The sequence below is a fragment of the Ailuropoda melanoleuca genome, chromosome X, assembly GCF_002007445.2.
Source record: "Ailuropoda melanoleuca isolate Jingjing chromosome X, ASM200744v2, whole genome shotgun sequence".
NCBI classification, from domain to species: Eukaryota; Metazoa; Chordata; class Mammalia; order Carnivora; family Ursidae; genus Ailuropoda; species Ailuropoda melanoleuca.
Window position 1 is genome coordinate 32630371 of NC_048238.1, and position 21184 is coordinate 32651554.

At 36.7% G+C, this 21184-nt stretch overlaps 1 protein-coding gene across 1 annotated transcript in view; it reads left to right on the plus strand.

Moving 5' to 3' along the window:
* SYTL5 (synaptotagmin like 5) overlaps positions 1 to 21184 on the plus strand; it is a 305352-nt gene that overhangs the window by 265766 nt on the left and 18402 nt on the right. Inside the window, exons 11-15 of the mRNA XM_034649230.1 lie at positions 895 to 1001; positions 14670 to 14762; positions 15357 to 15422; positions 18722 to 18900; positions 20834 to 20933. Of these exons, the coding sequence (XP_034505121.1) occupies positions 895 to 1001; positions 14670 to 14762; positions 15357 to 15422; positions 18722 to 18900; positions 20834 to 20933 (545 nt within the window). The remainder of the gene's footprint in view (positions 1 to 894; positions 1002 to 14669; positions 14763 to 15356; positions 15423 to 18721; positions 18901 to 20833; positions 20934 to 21184) is intronic.

Consider the following 21184-nt stretch of genomic DNA (forward strand, 5'->3'; position numbering starts at 1 on the left):
ATTGTCACATTTTGTTCAGGATGACAAGATCGGTTCTCCCGTTAAAAATGTTAATCTAGCACAGAGGCCAACCTCATAGATCGTCAACAGCTAGTCAACAGCTCCTGTTTATTGAGTACATACTCTGTGTCGGGCACTGTCCTAAGCACTTCTGCATTATTTAATTTACTATTTCAAATCCAAGTACGTGATTGCTCTCTTTAATCTTTCTCATGCTGAGCAACTGGATCTATCTCAGCAGGACTTTGACAAAGAACTGTTCTGTGTAAACAAACTGTGTCTTAGTAAGTTGTCCACAGCATTCCTGAATTGTGCATCATTCTTTATATTTTTAAAAGCAAAGTGTTCCTCTGATGAAAGAATGTTCTGGTGCCTAAAGAAATAGAACTTCCTCTCAGTTTACCTATAGCCACTCCCTTTTCATATGAAAGAATCTTGCTATCTCATTTAATAGCATTTTATGTCAGATATGAAAGCACAGTGAATTCTCCAAGTATATAAATCAGGAATGAGTCACACTTTATTTTTTCCATGGGCTCATTATAGTTTAAGGACCCATTCAATAAGAGTTTTTCAGTCTATGAGAAAAACAGGAACCTTAAACAGCTTAAAAATTTGCATTTTACAATAGAACATTAAGCTTTCTTTAATTGAAGATGAAATGAAGACATCACTGTTGGCAATGCTATCCAAGAAAATTTCAAAAATTTTTTTTTATAAAAGTGTGTTAGTATAAGCAGTGTGAACTTATTGACTCTGACTATTGCTTTCATGACACTCCATGTCCTGTGCCTAGAAAGAATGGGAATAAAGATAAAACATTTGCAATGAAAACTGAAATCTTCTAACAAAATAAGCTGATTCATATCTCTCCTTCACTTTTCCTTCCTCCAGACCGAAGTCGATCTGAGTTAGATCTGAGTGGGTCATTTCCAGATGACTTAGAGAATACTGTAAACATAAGAAGCAAGTCTGTCCCTGGGGCTTTAGACAAAGACTTGGTAAGTTGGATATGAAAGAAAGTCTAATGATCATGAGGAAAGGGCACAGTCTTGTTCCAAACCTTTCCACTTTTAGGTGAGAATAAAGTGAAGATATATGATAATCCATTCCTATTAGTCTCCACATTCAATATACAAAAACAACTAAAGAATGATTTAGAAAAGTTAACTGATAATCAGTATAATGAGTGAAGATTTTCACTAAAAGAACACCTGTTGGGTATTTCAGTTCCTGGCTTAACATCATTTAATCTAAACCTGGAAAGTGAAGGATCCCAACATTTCCTAAACCAAATATTATTTAGCTGACTATGTAGCTTATATGAACATTTCTACATCTGAAGTTACCCCTAATAAACTACTTTCTTAACCGAAACTAAATTATGTGAAAATTAATGTTTATGTGAACTCATTTATGAAATGAGAAAGTTGACTTAGATTATTTTTAAGGTTCCTTCCAGTTCTAGTATCTTGATTCTTATTTCTGTAATTACTGTAATGCAATTTGAACTCCTTGGAAGAAAGATATAACACAAATGCTAAATGACATTAATGTAATTTTCTGAAGCAAGCCAGGAAACTTAGTTCTAAAAGTCAGTGTTATTTACTAGAGTAAAGAAACCTGGAAAGTATTTTTTAAATCCACCACAGTAAGTGGGGTGGGGGGGGAGTTAAGATTGAATGGTTTCAAAGCTTACTTCTGTTCAACCTCCAAAGAACAGCTAATTCCAATGTTATTAAACTATTCCTGGTCCTAGAAAACTCAATAGCTGACATTAAAAATGCACTAGAGGGAATCAACACTAAATTAGAATATGCAGAAGAACAAATCAACAATCTGGAAGACAGGGTAATAGAAAGCAACCAAGCCGAAGAGCAAAAAGAAAAAAGAACAATACAAAATGAGAATAAATAGCTTATGGGAACTCAGCACTATCATTAAGCATAATAACATTTATGTTATAGGGATCCCAGGAGAAAAAGAAGGAGTAAAGGGGGCAGGAAACTTATTTAAAGAAATAATAGCTGAAAGCTTCCCCAGTCTCGGCAAGGAAAACACACATCCAAATCCAAAAGGAACAGAGAGTCTCCAATAAAATCAACCCAAGGAGGTCCACATTAAGACACGTGATAATTAAAATGGCAAAAAAATAGTGATAAAGAGAGAATTTTAAAAGCAGCAAGAAGCCAAATCGTGGAAGGAACGCAGATGCCCTTCAACAGATGAATGGATTAAGAAGTTGTGGTCCATATATACAATGGAATATTACTCAGCTATCAGAAAGAACGAGTTCTCAACATTTGCTGCAAGATGGACGGCACTGGAGGAGATAATGCTAAGTGAAATAAGCAGAGAAAGACAATTATCATATGATTTCTCTCATCTATGGAACATAAGAACTAGGAAGATCAGTAGGGGAAGAAAGGGATAAAGAAAGGGGGGTAATCAGAAGGGGGAATGAAGCATGAGAGACTGTGGACTCTGAGAAACAAACTGAGGGCTTCAGAGGGGAGGGGGATTGGGGAATGGGGTAGACTGGTGATGGGTAGTAAGGAGGGCACATATTGCATGGTGCACTGGGTGTTATACGCAACTAATGAATCATGGAACTCTACATCGGAAACCGGGGATGTACTGTATGGTGACTAACATAATATAATAAAAAAACATTAAAATTAAAAAAAATTAAAAAATAAAAATAAAAGCAGCAAGAGAAAATAGTTAAATACAAGGGAAACACCTGAGTTTTTATCAGAAACTTTCTAAGTCAGAAGGGAGTGGCATGATATAAAGTCCTGAAAGGAAAAAACAAAACAAAAAACAAAAAACCTACAACCAAGAACACCCAGCAAAGTTATTCAGAATTGAAAAAGAGATAAAGGGTTTCCTAGGTAAACAAAAGTTAAAGGACTTCAATACAAAAACTGTATCAGGAAGAAATAGAAGATTTGAATAGACCATTTAGTAACAATGAAACTGAATCAGTAATTGAAAGACTTCCAACAAATCAGAACCAGTTGGCTTCACAGGTGAATTCTACCAAATATTTAAAGAAGAGTTAATACCTGTTCATCTCAAAATTTCCAAAAACTAGAAGAGGAGGAAAACTTTCAGATTCGTTCTATAAGGCCAGCATTATGCTGATACCAAAACCAGATAAAGACATGCTGAAGAAAGAAAACTGTAAGCCAATATCTCTGCTGAACATAGATGCAGAAATCCTCACAATATTAGTAAACTGAATCCAACAATACATTTAAAAAATCATTCACCACAATCAAGTGAGATTTACTCCAGGGATGCAGGGGTGGTTCAGTATTCACAAATCGATTAATATGATACATCACATTTACAAGAAAAAGGAAAAAATATCATCTCAGAAGATGTAGAAAAAGCATTTGACAAAGTACAATATCCATTCATCATAAAAACTCTGAACTAAGGGGGTTTAGAGGGAACATATCTCAACATAAAGGCCATATATGAAAAACTTAGAGCTAACATCAACTCGAGAACTTTTCCTCCAAGATCAGGAACAAGACAAGGATGTCCATTCTCACCAATTTTATTCAACATAGTATTGGAAGTCCTAGCCACAGTAATCAGGCAACATAAAGAAACAGAAGGCATCCAAATTGGAAAGGAAGAAGTAAAACTTCCACTATTTGCAAATGACATGACACTATATATAAAAAACCCTATAGACTCCACCAAAGAACTGATAAATGAATTCAGTAAAGCCACAGGATATAAAAATAATACACAGAAATCTGTTGCATTTCTATACACTAATAATGAAGTAGCAAAAAGAGAAATTAAGAAAACAATCCCATTTGTAATTGCACCAAAAAGAATAAAATACCTAGAAATAAACTTAACCAAAAAGGTGAAAGACCTATACTCTGAAAACTTACATAAACAGTCATGAAAGAACCTGAAGAGGACATAAGCTAATGGAAAGATATTCCATGCTCATGCATTGGAAGAACAAATATTGTTAAAATGTCCATACTACCCAAAGCAATCTACAGATTTAAAGCAATCCCTATCAAAATACCAACAACATTTTTCACAAAACTAGAACAAATAATCCTAAAATTTGTATGGAACCACCAAAGACCCCAAATAGCCAAAGCAGTCTTGAAAAAGAAGAACAGAACTGGAGGTGTCACAATCCCAGATTTCAAGCTATACTACAAAGCTGTAATAATCAAAACAGAGGTCACAAAAATATTCACAGAGATCAATGGAACAGAATAGAAAGCCCAGAAATAAACCCACGCTTATATGGTCAATTAATCTATTGCAAAGGAGGCGTGAATATGCAGGGGGAAAAGATAGTCTTTCCAACAAGTGATGCTGGGAAAACGGGACAACAACATGCAAAAGAATGAAACTGGACCACTTTCTTAACACCATACACAAAACTCAAATTGGATGAAAGCCCTAAATGTGAGACCTGAAACCATAAAACTTCTAGCAAAAAACATAGATGGTGATTTTTTTACATCAGCTGTAGAAACATTTTTCTAGATGTGTCTCCTCAGGTAAGGGAAACAAAAGCAAAATTAAACTATTGGGACTACACCAAAATAACAAGCTTTTATCCCATGAAGGAAACCATCAATGAAAAAAAAAAAAGGCAACCTACGCAATAAGAGTAGATATTTGCAAAAGATTTATCCATTAAGGGGTTAATATCCAAAATACGTAAAGAAGTTATGTAACTCAACACTGTGGGGGGGGTGGCAATCCAATTAAACAGTGAGCAGAGGACCTTAATAAACATTTTTTCCAAAGAAGACATACAGATGGCCAACAGACACTTGAAAAGATACTCACCATCACTAAGCATCAGAGAAATGCAAATTAAAACCACAATGAGCTGTCACTTTACACTTGTCAGAATGGTTAGAATCAAAAAGAAATAAGTGTTGGCAAGGATGTGGAGAAAAAGGAACCCTCCTGCACTGTTGGGGGAATGCAAATTGATGAAGCCTCTGTGGAAAACAGTATGACAGCTCCTCAAAAAATTAAAAATGGAATTATCATATAATCCAGTAATTCCACTACTGGGTATTTATCCAAATAAAACAAAAACATTAATTTGAAAAGATATGCACACCCCTATATTTATCGCTGCATTATTTGCAGTAGCCAAGCTATTGAAGCAGTCTAAGTGTGCATCCATAGATGAGTAAAGAAGATGTGGTGTGTGTGTGTGTGTATATATATATACACACACACACACAATGGAACAGTGCTCAGCCTTAAGAAAGAATGAAATCTTGCCATTCGCAACAGCATGAATGGACCTAGAGGGTCTAATTTTACATGAAATAAGTCTGAGAAAGACAAATACCATATGATTTCACTTATATGTGAAATCTAAAAAGAAGTGAATAAACAAAAAGCATAATTAGACCTATAAATACAGAGAGCAAGCTGGTTATTGCCAGAGTAGACAGAGGTGGGGGGATAGATGAAATAAAGGGGATTAAGAGTATACTTAACTTGCTGAGCACTGAGAAATACTTGGAATTGTTGAATCATTATATCATACACCTTAAACTAATGTAACACTGTTAATTATACTTAAGTAAAAAAAATATTGAATTAAATAGGACACCTGGGTGGATCAGTCAGTTAAGCATCCGACTCTTGATTTTGGCTAGCTCGTGATCTCAGGGTCATGAGATCGAGCCCTGCATCAGACTCCATGCTGAACAGGAAGTCTGCTTGAGATTCTGTCTCTGCCCCTCCCCGCCCCTTGCATGTGCGTGCATGCGCTCTCTCCTCTCAAATCTAAAAACAAAAGATTGAATTAGTAATTCAAAATTTTCCCCTAAAGAAATGCTGAGGAACAAAAGATATTGAATTAGTAATTCAAAATTTTCCCCTAAAGAAATGCTGAGGAATTGCTGCATTGAAAAGGAAATAATATCAATTCTTCAAAAAATTGCTCAGAAAATTACTTCCCAACTAGTTTTGTGAAGCCAGTGTTACCCTGACACCAAAGCTAGAGAAAGACATTGCAAGAAAAGAAAACTACAGAATCATTAGAAATACAGATGGAAAAAGCATTTATAAAGTATTAGATAACTAAGTCTAGTAACAAAAAAAGGATTGCATGCCATAACCAAGTGGGATTTATTCTATGGATGGAAGGTTGATTAAGCATTTAAAAATAAATTACTGTAATACAGCGTATCAATATAATAAATGACAATAACCACATCATCTCAATAGATACAGAAAAAAAAGCATTTGACAAAATTCATCTATTTATAATAAAACTCTCAAAAAATAAGGGTGAACTTTTTTAATCTAATAAAGGGCACCTACAAAATTCCAACAGTTAAGATTATACATGATGGCAAAAAAACAAAACAAAACAACTTTCCCCCTAAGTACAGGAACAGGGCACAAGGATTATCACCTTCATCATTTCTGTTCAACATTTTACAGGAGATTCTAGCCAATCAGTTAGGAAGGGGAAAAAGAAAAGAAAGTAAAAAGGAAAAATAGGAGGAAACAGGACAAAGGAAAGGAAAGCATCCCATTGGGAAAAAAAAGTAATAACTTCTTTATATGCAGTTTACATGATTCTATATGTGAAAAATCCTAAAGAATCTAGAAAAATATTACTAGAACTAATAAGTTCACCAAGGTTGGAAGATATAAGATCAATATACAAAAATTAATTGTATTTCTCTATATCAGCAATGAACAATCTGAAATGAAATTAAGAATATAATTCCATAAAGAATAGCATGAAAAAGAATAAAATACATAGGAATAAAATTGTCAAAAAACTGTAAGTTACACTGAAATTTAGAAAAATATTGCTAAGTTGAAGAAGATCTAAATAAATAGACATTGTATGTGCATGGATTAGAAGATTCAATATTCTCTCCAAATCTATAAACTCAACATAAACCCTATTAAAATCTAAGCAGTTATCTTGTGGAAACAGACATGCTGATTCTAAAATTTATATGGAAATGCAGAGGATCCAGAATAAGAAAATAAATTTCAAAAAGCAAAGTTGGAAGACTTTCTCTAGTAGATTTCAAAACTTTGTATACAGCTATGGTAATCAGTACAGTGCAGTATTGGTATAAACATAGGCAATCAAAAGAATATAATTGAGAGTCCAGAAATAAACCTTTATATTTTTAGTCAATTGATTTTTGGCAATTCAATGAGGAAAGGATCTTTTCATCAAATCATGATAGGACAACTGGGTATCCATATGCCATAAAAACAAACAAACAAAAAACCCAAAACACATATGATGAATAAAAACTAACTCAAAATGGATTATACCCCTAAATGTAAGAACTAAAAGTATAACATTTCTAAAATGAAACCTAGGAGAAAATCCTTAAGACTTCAAGTTAGGCAAAGAATTCTTAGATATGACACCAAATGTATGATGCATGATACACTCAAGAAAAAAATGATAAATTTTATCAGAGTTAAAATTTCGTATCTCAAAAGACATCATTATGAAAATGAAAAGACAAGCCATAGACTTGAGTAAAATATTTGTAGATAGTATATTTGAAAAAGGACTTGTATCTAGAATATATAAAGAACCCCTACAATCAATATAAAAAAGACAATCCTATTAGAAAATGGGTAAAAGATTTGAATAGATATTTTGCCAAAGGAGATTTATAAATATTCAATAACCACATGAGAAGACACGTCACTAATTATTAGAGACATGAGTTACTAAAACTGTAATGAGATACCACTTAACACTACTAGAATGGCTATAAGCTAAAAGACAGAAATGTTGGCAAAGATGTACAGAAACTGAAGCCCTTCTATGCTGCTGTTCAGAAAGGTAAAATGGTACAGACACTCTGGAATAGAAGTTTGCCAGTATCTTTAAAATGTATAGTTAACTATACAACCCAGCATTTCCATCCCTAAGTATCTGTCCAAGAGAAGTGAAAAGCTATGTCCACACAAAGATGTGCACACAAATGTTCATAGATACATTAGTCCTAATAGCCAAAGAGTGGAAATAATCCAGATATCCATCAATGGGTAAATAAATAAATTATATATTGTATTCCATACAATGAAATAATATTCAATAATAAAAAGGAATGAAGTACTGATTCATGCTACAAGATGGATGAAACTAAAACACACGATGCTTAGTGAAAGAAACCAGACACAAAAGGCCACATATTGTGTGATTCCATTTATATGAAATGTCTAGAAAAGGCAAATCTATGGCGAAAGTAAAGCAGATTCATGGCTTCTAAGGGAGTGGGGATTGATTGCAAACAGGCATGAGGAAACATTGGGCTGATGGATATGTTTTAAAACTGGATAATGTTGATGTTTGCACAACTGTAAACTTGCTAAAAGTCACTGGAGTGTACACTTAGAGTTGGCAGATTTTATGGTTTGTAAATTATACCTCAGTAAAGCTGCGGGAAATAAGTAAACGGCATGGAGAGTAGCTGACAAAACTTTGGCAATATATCGATAATTGTAAGTTGGGTGAGTCATTATACTCTTTCCTCTATTTTTGTGGATGTTTGAAAGTTTTCATATCTTTTTTTAAATAAAAAAATACAAGAACTAATAGTTCAAGCGCTACCAACTGGGCAGTAGCATACCCAGAAAAACCAAAAGAGAAAAATATAGAAAAGGGACTATTTGAAAAAATGATTGGGATTTATGTCTCAGGATTAAAGAAAAATCTGTTTCAATTGGAAAGTGCCAAAAATGAGATATAAGTAACAACTTATACCTAGGTACATTATAACTAAGAATATCAATTATAAGAGAAAATCCTAAAAAAAAAAAAAAACTTCTAGAGAGAAATCCTATTACATACACATGAACAAGGATCAAATTAATATCAGAGTTTTCAACAACGACAGTGGGTACAAGATAAAAAGGCTCAAACTGAAATAGTTTTAAATGAAATACTCAGGAGGAAGAAATCTCAGGAACAGTTGCAAGGGATATAAAAAGTAAAGGTGATTGTATAAGCTAGTAAAGTTGCTATCTTAATAAATATAAAGCTAAGACCAAAGAAGTGAGAGAGAATGTATACATAATAACTCAGACTTTAATTCTGTTCCAAATCATACTCAGCATGTTCTCTGACCTCGACACAGTTATGATAGGTATTAATAACAAAAATATAAGTTATCCCACAAATCTGCCAAGTAAAAACACACTGCTAAATAATTACTGGGTTAAAGAAGAAGAAATCGTAACGAGCATATAAAAACAATCAGAACTATATGAAAATAACAATACTACCAAAAAAAGAGTAAAGAATGCAGCAAAAGTCTCACTTGGGAGAAAATTACATAACCTTAAATATTTATGTGAGAGAGGACGAGGGGGTGAAAATTATTCACTATGAATTTAACTTTTAGTGAGAAGAATTACACGTTAAACTCAAAGAAAATAAAAATAGATATAATTAAGAAATTAATAAAATTAACTATAAAACAAAGATAAGATGCAAAACAAAAGTTGGTTCTTCAAAAAAAACTAACAAGGTAAATAATCTCTGGAAAGATCATCAATGAAAAAATACAGAAGGCAAAAACAAATAATACTATGAATGAAAAAATAAATGTAACTATAGATAAAACAGATATAATATCAATATTGATATACCAAGAATTTTGAAAACTTAGATGAAATGAATAAATTTCTATAAAAATATAATTTCCTCAAACTTGAAGTTTCCAGACAGGGTAAATAAAACTGAAATAGTTAGAAATCTTATCATAAAGAAAAAAGTCAGACCTAGATGACTTTGTTGGTAAGCTCTATGACACTTTCAAGGAAATTACAATTCTAAATATTATACAAACTTTTGTAATGTAAAATATATATATATATATATATATATATATATATATATATATATAAAATATAAAATGCACTATTTTACCTATTTTTAAGTCTATAGTTCTATGGCATAAAATACATTCATATTGTACAACCATCCCTACCATCCATCTCCAGAAAGTTTTCATCTCCCCTAATTGAAATTCTGTACCTACTTTTTAAAAAGATTTTATTTATTTACTTAGAGCATGAGCAGGGGGGAGGGGCAGAGGGAGAGGGAGAGAGAATCCCAAGCAGATTCCATGCTGATCATGGAGCCTGATGCAGGGCTTGATCTTATGACCCTGAGATCATGATCTGAGTCCAGATTAAGAGTCAGATGCTTAACCAACTGAGCCACCCAGGTGCCCCTGAAATTCTGTACCTGTTAGAGTAAATCTTCATTTCCCTTTCCATCCAGCCCCTGGCAGCCACCATTCTACTTTCTGTCTCTATGAATTTGATTACTCTAGAAACCTCATATAAGAATATACACACTTTTCCGAACAATTGAAAAAGTATTTCAAACTGTATTATTGAGGCCAGTGAAAACCAGGTATCAAAAGCAGATGAAGGCATTTTGAAAAAGAAAATGACTAGCTTATTGTATTCCTAAGTACAGATGGAAACATCCTAACCAAAATTTTAGCAAATTGAAATCAGTCATGTCTAGGAAACGTAAAACACCATCATGGAGCTGGATTTATCACAGGTTTACAATGATTTTTGTGATTTTTTTAAATTTTAGAATGGTTTTAGATTTATTGAAAATTTGTTAAAAAAAAATTCCCATGTACCCCATATCCAGTTTCTCTTATTAACATCTTGTATTTATAAGGTATGTTTGTCATGATGAACCAATACTGAGATATTAAAATTAACTAAAGTCCATAGTTTATACAGATTTCCTTGGTTTTTTACCAAACGTTCCTTTTCTGTTCCAGAATCCCATCCAAAATACTGTATTACATTTCATTGTCATGTCTTCTTAGGCTCCCCTTGGCTGTGACAATTTCTCAAATTTTCCTTGTTTTTAATTATTGTTTTGAGGTCAGGTATTTTGTAAAATTTTCCCTTAATTTGTGTTTGTCTGATGTTTTTCTCATGATCAGAAAAGGGTCATGTATTTTTAGAAGGAAGACCACAGTGACAAAGTACATCCTCGCCATATCATGTCAAGGGGACTGTTAAAAATCAAAATTCAGCTGAGTAAAATTGAAGATGTCATTGGCTTTATTAAATCATTAGTGAATCAGGCAGCATCCCATCTAGCAAGAAGAGGGGAGCTCTGAGGAGGTGCACAAAATGGAAGGTATTCATAAAAAGGAGGGTAGGGCAAGAAAGTTATTAGCAGTAGAAAAGGAGTGTTCTAGACAAGGATGCTTTTCCTTGCCGGGGGGGGGGGAAGCAAGGGGTCTTATCCTGTAGATTACTTCATCCCCCTTTGGGGGATGGAGAGGGCTCAAGTGGCAGACTAGTTGTTGCCATCAGAAAATTCCTGACTGACAGGTTAAGACTACATCTCTGCTGGAGGTTGAAACTGCGACTGGATGAGGTAGTAAGCCCTAGTGTGGGGACTCCCCCTTAAGCAATGCCATTTTGGGCCTGTGGGGTATTTTTGTTTGTTTAGGTTTTTTGTTTTTAGTTTCTTTTTTTTAAGATTAATTTATTTATTTTAAAGAGAGAGAAGGGGCAGAGGGAGAGAATCTCAAGCAGGGTCTGCGCTGAGTGCAGAGCCCAACATGGGGCTCGATCTCACTACCCTGAGATCGTGACCTGAGCTGAAACCAAAAGTCAGGTGTTTAACTGACTGTGTCACCCAGGCTCGCCATTTTGTTTTTACACTACATTCTATCAACATGACTAATTACTGTTGATGCTGACTTTGAACACCTGAATGAAGTACTGTTTGTCAGGTTTCTCCACTATGAAGTTATGCATTTCCAACTTTTCTATCTAGCACTGTTTAGAACAGAATCACTTTATGTACAGCCCGCACTGAGAGAGTTATGTTCCACCTTCTTAAAGATGGAATATCTACATAAATTATTTGGAATATTTTTGAATGCGAAATTTGTCTCTTTTCCATCCATTTATTTATTATTCAGTCGTTTATTTATATCAGTATACTGATGGATATTTATTTTATACTTTGAGGTATAATCCATTACTATTTTATTGCTCAAATTTTTCCAGCTTTGGTCATTGGGAGCCGTTTCAGTTGGCTCCTGTGTCCCTTTGACATACTTCTATCACTGTGAGTTGGTTTTTTGATGTTGTTGTTATTTTTGTTTTTGTTAGTTTGTTTTTGTCTTGTTTTAAGCACATTCTTCCTTTCTAGGTCTATAAGTTGCTCCAGCTCATCTTGTGAGCTTATCAGTGAAAAAGGCAAATATATCAATATAAAAATCAGCAAGCTTTGAAAAAGTACTTCACAAGGAAATTTAGTTGGCCAATGATCAGAAAGAGTTACTCAACTTAGTAATAAGGGAAACGAAAATTAAAATCATGAGGATTTTAAATATTAACCTTAAAAATAGAAACTGCTGGGGTGCCTGGGTGGCACAGCGGTTAAGCGTCTGCCTTCGGCTCAGGGCGTGATCCTGGCGTTATGGGATCGAGCCCCACATCAGGCTCTTCTGCTATGAGCCTGCTTCTTCCTCTCCCACTCCCCCTGCTTGTGTTCCCTCTCTGGCTGGCTGTCTCTATCTCTGTTGAATGAATAAATAAAATCTTTTTTAAAAAAATAGAAACTATTTTTAATAAAAATAGTTTACCAGCAAAAGATGCGTTTGGGAATGAAAAGAAAATTGTGATCTGAGACAAACAAGTGGCAAAACCATATTCAAGGCTGGGGAATAAAGGGGAGATGTGCTTTTTTAAGAAGCAAAAGGGTATGTTGGGAAGGCTTTTATGAACTTAAAGTCCATTGGAATAAACTGGGAGTTTACTCAATGTGGTGGCTTCACATTGGCTGAGCTGTCACCCAGGGGGATGAGAAAAGTGACCCTATCTCCAGCTGAAATAGTAGAGTAATATCCATATACAAGGTCAAGTCCATGTAAAGTGAAGTTCGTCTCTTCCTGTTGGATTCGCAATTGACTACGAGTCATAGGGTATGAGAGCTCCCCGTGCTAAAACATCCCAACTCCTATTTTAGTGAGGCTTCCCTTACTAATTTTCACATAAACATCTACTACATTAGCAAGAGTGAAAAAAAACATCTGACAATACCAACTTTTGGGAGACAAAGATATGGAGCAGAGGGCAGTCTCGTACATTGCTGGTTAGATTGTAAATTGGTACAATTACTCCCAATTGTTTGACATTATCTTAAAAGTAATATCGATAACCATGTGGAGACATGCATGCCTTATGACGTGGCGGTTCTTCTCACTGGGGCATACGTAAGGGAAACTTGTGTTTCTATGCATCAAGGTACATATTCAAGAATATTCGTAACAGCTTTGTTAATAATAGGGAAGAAATCTGGAAACAACCCAAATATACAGCAACAGAAGAATGGATAGTGAGATATCCTACCATTGAATAATAAATAAAAATGAACAAACTATAACAATATGAAATGATTTGGATGACTTAAAAGACTATAATATTGAGACAAAGAGGCAAAACCCGAAAGAGTATATAACATTTAATTCCATTTACATAGAATTCAAAAACAGGCAAAACAAAATCATACTGTTTAGGAATGTATACTTAGGTAGTAAACTATAAAGAAAAGCAAAGATGCGATTACCATAAGAGTTAAGATATTATTTCAAAGATGGGGGAGAAAGGGGTTTGTGATATGGAAAGAACAAAAAAGGGTCTTCTGCTTGGTCACTTTATATTACTATGCTGTCCATTTATGTTTTATGCATTTTTCTATATGTGTCATATTTTATAATGAAATTCTTTTTTACTTGAAAGCACAGATTTCTACATATAAAAGAATCTCAATTTATAAAACTATGGTTAAAAGACATTCTTATGATGACTTCCCAGATTTATGTGTGCACAATTTTCTATCATTTTTCACATAAACAAGGAAAAAGGCATGGAATGCGTAATATGTAAAATGCTGATTGAACGCCTGGGCAAGAGGAAACAAAGGGAGGAGAGGAGAAGCAAAAAAGAAAGGTGTTCTTTAAAAAAAAATACATGATATATTCTATTTATGTATGATTGTGTATGTAGGTGTGTGTGTACATATCTTAAAATTTTGACATTTTGTCATTAATGTATTAATGAGAGATCTAAGCTTAATTTCTATTTATCTATATTGCTTGAAATTTTACTATAAAAATGTATTGGTTAAATAGCCAGGAGGATGGCGGGGAAGAAAAGGAAAATCTGGAATTTTGGACAAGAATCCAATGTCTAAAATAGTTTACTCTGTCAGATTTTTAAGATCTGTTTCCCCATCTTGATAGTATGTGCACACCCTTGTGCACAGACCCCTTTTTCTAATTAAAAATATAACTTAAGTACATTGCCCAAAGCTTAGAGATCAGGGAGGTACAAGTTGAATACCCAAGTCTGTGTGATTCCAAATTTCATGTTCTTTTCATAAAGCAAGCACCACCAGGAAGGAGATCCCACCCCTCTGATGAAGTAATTCAGTTTGAATGGGTAGCAAAAAAGAAAACCTTCAGGATAGGGTGATTTCTAGACGTTTGTATTCGATTTTTTAGGTATTTAAAAAGAAAGTGGTTTTTGAAGTGAAATTCTTTCTAGGAAAGAAATAAACCAAACCACTGATTTTTCTCCTCCTTCCTTAGGACTCCTTGGAAGAGACTGAGGAAAGTGTTCATGATTTAGTGTCCTCCCGGTTTTCTGCCAACACCCACAGTCTAGCAAGTGGCCTGTCAACCGTAAGCAGTTCTCTAGCATGTGACGGGAAGCTTCTTCTTTCCCTTGTTGGTTTTCTGTACTTTTTCCAAAGGAGATACGAATGTTCTTGAGAATGTGTGTGACAGTGAGTTAAAAGTCATTATAATCTCCTGTTTGCCCTTTGCCCACACAGTACTTTTTGGTCTAATTTTGTGTGAGTTTTTCCTTCCCTCTACTTCCATGGTCCTCACCCAGTTTTTAAAACCTCTTCACTCCCTAATTCAGGCTCTCATCAGCTCAAGCCCATCAACTATCACAGTTCTCTGCTGATACATTTCTTTCCCGGCCACCATTCTGTCCGTTTCGAACCATCCACCATGCTGTTACCAGTCATTCTCCCAAAACACATACCTAGTCAGCTTTCCTTCCTGCTCACTGTCCATAGGTTCTCACTCACTGCCTATAGAATAACATCCCTTCTTACTTTCATGTTCAAGGCTTTGCTTGAGAAGTAGGCTTTAGGAGCCCCCGTGTCCTCATATGCGTCTATGTGTATGTGCCTATAAATCTTTTTCTTTGCTCCTCTGATTTCTGTCTGCTGCTCTAATACTCTTTTTCCTTTGGGCGACTTAAAGAAATCTCAAGCAGTCTCTGACAGGAAGTGGACCTACCTAAATGTCCCTGATGCCGACTCAGACACTGTGAGTTTTCAGTCTTTCCTTTTCCTTCTTTCCAACTATGCTTTGCCAATTTCATGGTATGGGAAATCTGATTAGGTGGGCAGTTTTTCCAGCACTTATCTTTTTCTGACTTGTATACAGTTAACCAGAGTTTCTCTTTAAAGGGTAAACAACATTATGGGAATCCAAGTATCCCAAGGAAAGAAAAATTCGTTAAACATTAGAATCTGAGCGCCAGTCAAAATACATATGGTTCAACAGGATTTACCACTAATGAGATACCTTTAGAATAAAAATCTCTATTTTAAATCACAGCATTGGCTCAGTTAAGAGCATAAAGTTTGGTTAGTAGCAAAATTGCCTTAGCTGCCTTAATTTCTCCCAAGCTTCAACATATGTGGGTTTCTAAGTTTTCTCCTATCTGTAGGGGTCCCCTGCTTACTGAGGACTTCTTCGAAGATGTGGCTACTGAGAGATGTGGTGTAGATGCAACTGGGTGATAGGAGGAGGTAGGAAGGCGCGCTGGGAACATCCTCAGACTAGAAATCCGGAGGCCTTGCTGTGTCTTGGCACTGCCAGTAATTTCTGTGAGCCAGAGTTTTCTCATATGTAATATGAGGGGGGAGGGGCTTATGCGCCAAGCCCTTGGAAGTCACAGAATAGTCCACAGACCAGCAGCCTTGCCTCACTTGGGACAGAAACTCTAACACTGTCAATTCACAGAGTCCTTAGTGATCTTTCATCCCGCTCCTGAGCCAAAAGTAAGAGCCGACTAACCCATTTATTAAGTAGCTAGTGATGTGAAATGTTGGGGTTCAGGAGTAAATTCTTGAGACATCTTTGGTGCAAAAAGGGTGGTTTTATTAAAGCACGGGCACAGGAACCATGGGCAGAAAGAGTGGCACTAGGGTTGTGAGGAGTAAGTGATGACATACTTTCAAGTTAGGAGGGGGTTGGGGATAGCTTAAGTCTCTAAGGAATTTGGAAGCGAGGTTTCCAGGACCTTGAGGAGCTCATTGTTGTTAGGATAACAACTGTTATCCAGTTTACTACTGTCTAGTAAAACCCTAGTCATGAGACCCTTCGGATGTATATCAGGGAGCCATATGCTTGGAGGATGACAGCTAACCTATATCTTGGGGGCTAGTAGAGCTAAAGGAAGTTTCCAAAAGGATTTTTCTCTATTAAAGAAGACATGGGATCCTGGAGGTCGGGCTCACATCAAGCTGAGGTTGCCTTTGGCCTCTAGCAAAAGTATTAACATTGAGATAGTTGAGTTCCTGGAGGAAGGTCATCTCCTGCCTGTCTTAAGTATTTATCAATGGGCTGCAAAGGAAATTTAATTTTTTCTATATTTCTTTTGCCTTTGTTCTCCACATCAGTTAGGTCAAAAAAAACTTTATAAGCACTGGCATCCTAACAACTTAGCAGACATGCAAAACAATACTGCACATACATTGAAAGAACAATAATTTTATTCCATTCTTAAATAGCCCGTTATCCTTACTTAATGGGACGTGGGTACCTGTCGGGTACTTCACAACTCGTCAAATCTTGGCATCTGATTGGACACCACCACTTTTATTTCCCTGTCCATGTTGATTTTGATGCAGTACTTACTTATTTTTCACAGCAACTGTCAAAAACTCAGCTTCACGCAGACAGGACTTAACTGAAAAGCATAAATTGTGATGTAATGTTGACACCATGAACTACTGCTAAGAGTTTTCATGGTGTCTGATGTCACTGTGTTTCCCTTGAAATTTTACAATACCCCATGGGCCCCCTCTGAGGTTGCTGTGGTGCTCTGGGATGCTGCGATACACATTTTTGCAAACTGTGGACCTAGGAGTTTGTTAGAAACGAAGAGAACTCTCAGACCCCACCTGAGACTGACTGCGTCAGAATCCTCATTTTCGGCGCCTGGGTGGCACAGCGGTTAAGCCTCTGCCTGGCTCAGGGCGTGATCCCGGCTTTATGGGATCGAGCCCCACATCAGGCTCTTCCGCTATGAGCCTGCTTCTTCCTCTCCCACTCCCCTGCTGTGTTCCCTCTCTCGCTGGCTGTCTCTATCTCTGTCGAATGAATAAATAAATAAAATCTTTAAAAAAAAAAAGAATCCTCATTTTCACAAGATCCCCAGGTGATTTATGTGCAATTAAAGTTTGAAAAGCACTGCTCCAAGCCACCTGTTATTATGAAGATTCTGTTTTGTTTTAGGAATGGGAAAGACAAATGAGCTCACTCACTGGCTCTCTTGAAATTATAATTTCTCAGTAATTATGGAATTCTTGGTTTACTCTTGCCCTTGACTTAAGTTTAGAAGAGATCCCGGCCACATTGCCTGCATCCTGTTCTTTGATCAGTCTCTGAGCAACTAGAGGAATGTCATGACTTCTGTATGCATATCAGACAAAGTGGGAAGTCTAGGCTCTCTTTGTGCTTACTCTAGTCCTTCCCAGTGGTTCACAGACAGGGCTTTTGAAACTGCTGGGTCACTCATGAAAGCCTTCTAAGTGGTCTCTTGTGACAGTCATGTTGCTAAGATACAGTTTTGACACTGAAGGATAATTTTGTTGCATTTAATTTAAAATATGTCTCTTGTCACTAGTGTCTAATCAGAAATTCATTCTGGTAGGTTTTGACTTTTTTTTTTACATTTTATTTTATTTGTTTGTTGGTGTGTTAATGGATTGTTTAGTGTTCTATTTTGTGGGTGGTTATTTTACAGAGGTTTACAAAGCCCTGGTCTTATACTACCTACGTGATCAAAACAGCTGCCCAGGGAGTTCCCAGCATGCCCTTGTTAAAGCTGCAGTTATGGCTTCCCAGAGACTGCTGGGATGCTCTCTGTGGGTATCAGAGAGAGAAACTTGTGGCTCCTGCTAGCACAGAATATATGAGCTTCTCTTTGTCCTGATGGATGCATTCTAGACCTTGAAGTAGATTGACCTTGAGTCTACCAGTGAGAGAGGCAAAAGCTACAGGGATGAGGAGAGGACATGGGATTGGAAACGCCTCAATTCACGCCTCAGTGAATAAACAAAGTCTGTTCACTTGCCCAGAAAGGCAATGCTTCCCCCCTCAACAAGTTTCCTGCCTTCCTTTCGAATGCTCCTTAAGTCTTCTTGTCCCTTGTCAGGCTTGGATTTTATACAATACCAAGAAAACGAAGCAAATCAAGTGATTTTTGCTTTCTTCACTCACCCTAGACTTTGCTGCTCGTTATAAAGAATAAGAATTCTAATTGAATAAAGGGGGTGGCTTCTGTGAAGAGCTCATTAGAGTCTGGACACCTCTTTTCATCTTGTTTATTCCAGACCAGCCTTAACAGCATGATGAGTGTTTACAGTGAAACAGGAGACTATGGCAACGTGAAGGTCAGTGGTGAAATCCTTCTCCACATCAGCTACTGCTACAAAACTGGCGGGCTCTACATTTTTGTCAAGAATTGCAGAAATCTGGCCATAGGAGATGAAAAGAGACAGAGGACAGATGCGTAAGCACGTAACATATTCCTCGGACTGTTTCAATCACTGCTTTCTTTGTCAGTATGTGTGGTTTTGTCTTAGCATTCCTCTTGATTCAGAGCCTTCTCAGAAGGTCGATTGTCATTTTCCTCCCGTGCAACACTTCTAAATATTCTCTAAGTGTATGTATAATGATTGTGTCCGTGATTATCTGATTTTTCCAAAGCTACTAGTCGACACGATTCAGGACTGACATATTTGTAGTTTACACAGAGGTAGCCCTGGGATAGAGGCTGGCTGACACCTTGGCATACCCCAGAGTCTCTGAGTATCCTGTTCTGAGAGACCCTCCAGAGAAAATCACCAAGCTGTTAGCCTCATTGAATGACCCAAAAGGACAGTTTTGAGGCTCTCAGGATTCCAGATATCATCTGGGAGGCAGATATGGACCGTGGTACATTGGAAGGGAGCTAGAAGAAAGATGTGCCAGGGGCTCCCAAGGTCATTGCCAGGCTTGATGATTTACTAGGAAGACTCACAGGACTCCCCTTATAGTCATAAGCATCAAAGAAAAAAGGCATGTGTGGTGAAGTTCGGAAGAATCCAGGCTTCAACTTCCAAGTGTCCTCCCCCACTGGGGTCACACAGGATGTGCTTAATTCCTCCAGCAACAGGTCGTGGGAGCACCTGTGCAGCGCTGTTTACCAGGGAAGCTCATTTAGAGACTCAACTGATCACATACTGAAATTGCAGTCGCCGTGAAGGAAAGCAGATGTTCCGCCTAAGCCATATTATTTTTACAAATAGTTTAGTCACAGTGAGCCACTTAACATCTGTCTGTTCTGGGAGTGATGAGAATCCTCCTGAAATCCAAGTTTCCAGATGCCGGCCAATGGCAAAAGTTGTAAGCAGGCATTTCCAAGGACAGCAATCTGAGGCCTGCTGTGTTACCCCTTTCCTCCGTAATAGGTGACCTACGTCCAATGACCAACCCAGAGAAACTGTTGCCAAGCGTCTAAAGATAGACAAACGGGAGTGGGGCACCTGACTGCCTCAGTCAGTGGAGTGTGTAGCTTTTGATCTCGAGGTTGTGAGTTCAAGCCCCACACTGGGTGTAGAGATTACTTAAAATTTTTTAAAAATTTGAAAAAACAAAGATAGCCAAATGAGTGGCTTCTGAGTATAGATTGGTCCACCTACTTCCTCAGCTAAATATCCAAGGGCTTCAGGACCAATATAATCATTTAGAGTAGCATGGAAAGAGGTCATCTAAAGCCCTGGTAGATGTGCTTCGTGACTCTGGTAGTGTCTTGTCCATCGCAGTCTGGTACGTCTTGTGTATTTCTAAGTCTGCCTTGACGCCCCTACTCCGAGAGGCTCCTGGGACAGCTCAACACAAGGTGCCGGGTAGAATTGCCATTGTGACATTGGGTTGTTATTTCCTATTTGTTCTTTTTCACCATTTTCTTTCATTCGTCCATGACCATGGATTCATCAGAAGTCCTGACATCGGAATGGTGAGGAATATAACCCTGCAGTATTTTGTGAGACCATCGATCCTATGAATAGATGACATTTATTGAGTAGTATAACACGTCAGCTCTCTGTATGTATCAACCAATTTAATCCTTGCAAGGCCATAAGTTAGGTACCGTTACGCAGTTTTACAGATGAGGAAACTGAGGCACAGAGAGGTTACCTAGGCTCATAATCATGGAGTGATTCAAGCCTAGTTGGCTTGACTTCAGAGCCCACACTCTTCATCACTACACTTCACTGCTTCTCTCTTATTGGAAGCCCAGAGTTATATTTGAAGGTATCCTGCCCTGTTGACTACATTCTCTTTGGTTCTCTCATGTTTGTTGGCCTATTCCCTTCACCTCTTTTCGTCACTGAAATCCCTGACTGTTCCTTGCAAAGTAGATGTCTCCCAATAATTACTTTCATGGTTTTCACCTACAGTTACGTCAAGTCATACCTTCTTCCTGACAAGTCCAGAAGCAATAAGCGCAAGACCAAGATCAGAACGGGCACCAACCCAGAATTCAATGAGACACTAAAGGTAAGTACACGCTCTCTCATAGTCACTCAGGTGATACCATTCATACCCTCATGGGTTTAAAATGGACGACAGAGGATTTGAATATCCAGGCTTAAATATCTTTTAGAAAAGTAGAATAAATTCGTGTCATACCCTTAGCTTTCCTAACAGTTTTTGAAAAAGAAAATCTGTAAACACCCTTAACTTTTTTTTTTAATAATTAATTTTATTTTATTATATTATGTTAATCACCATACAGTACATCCCCTGAT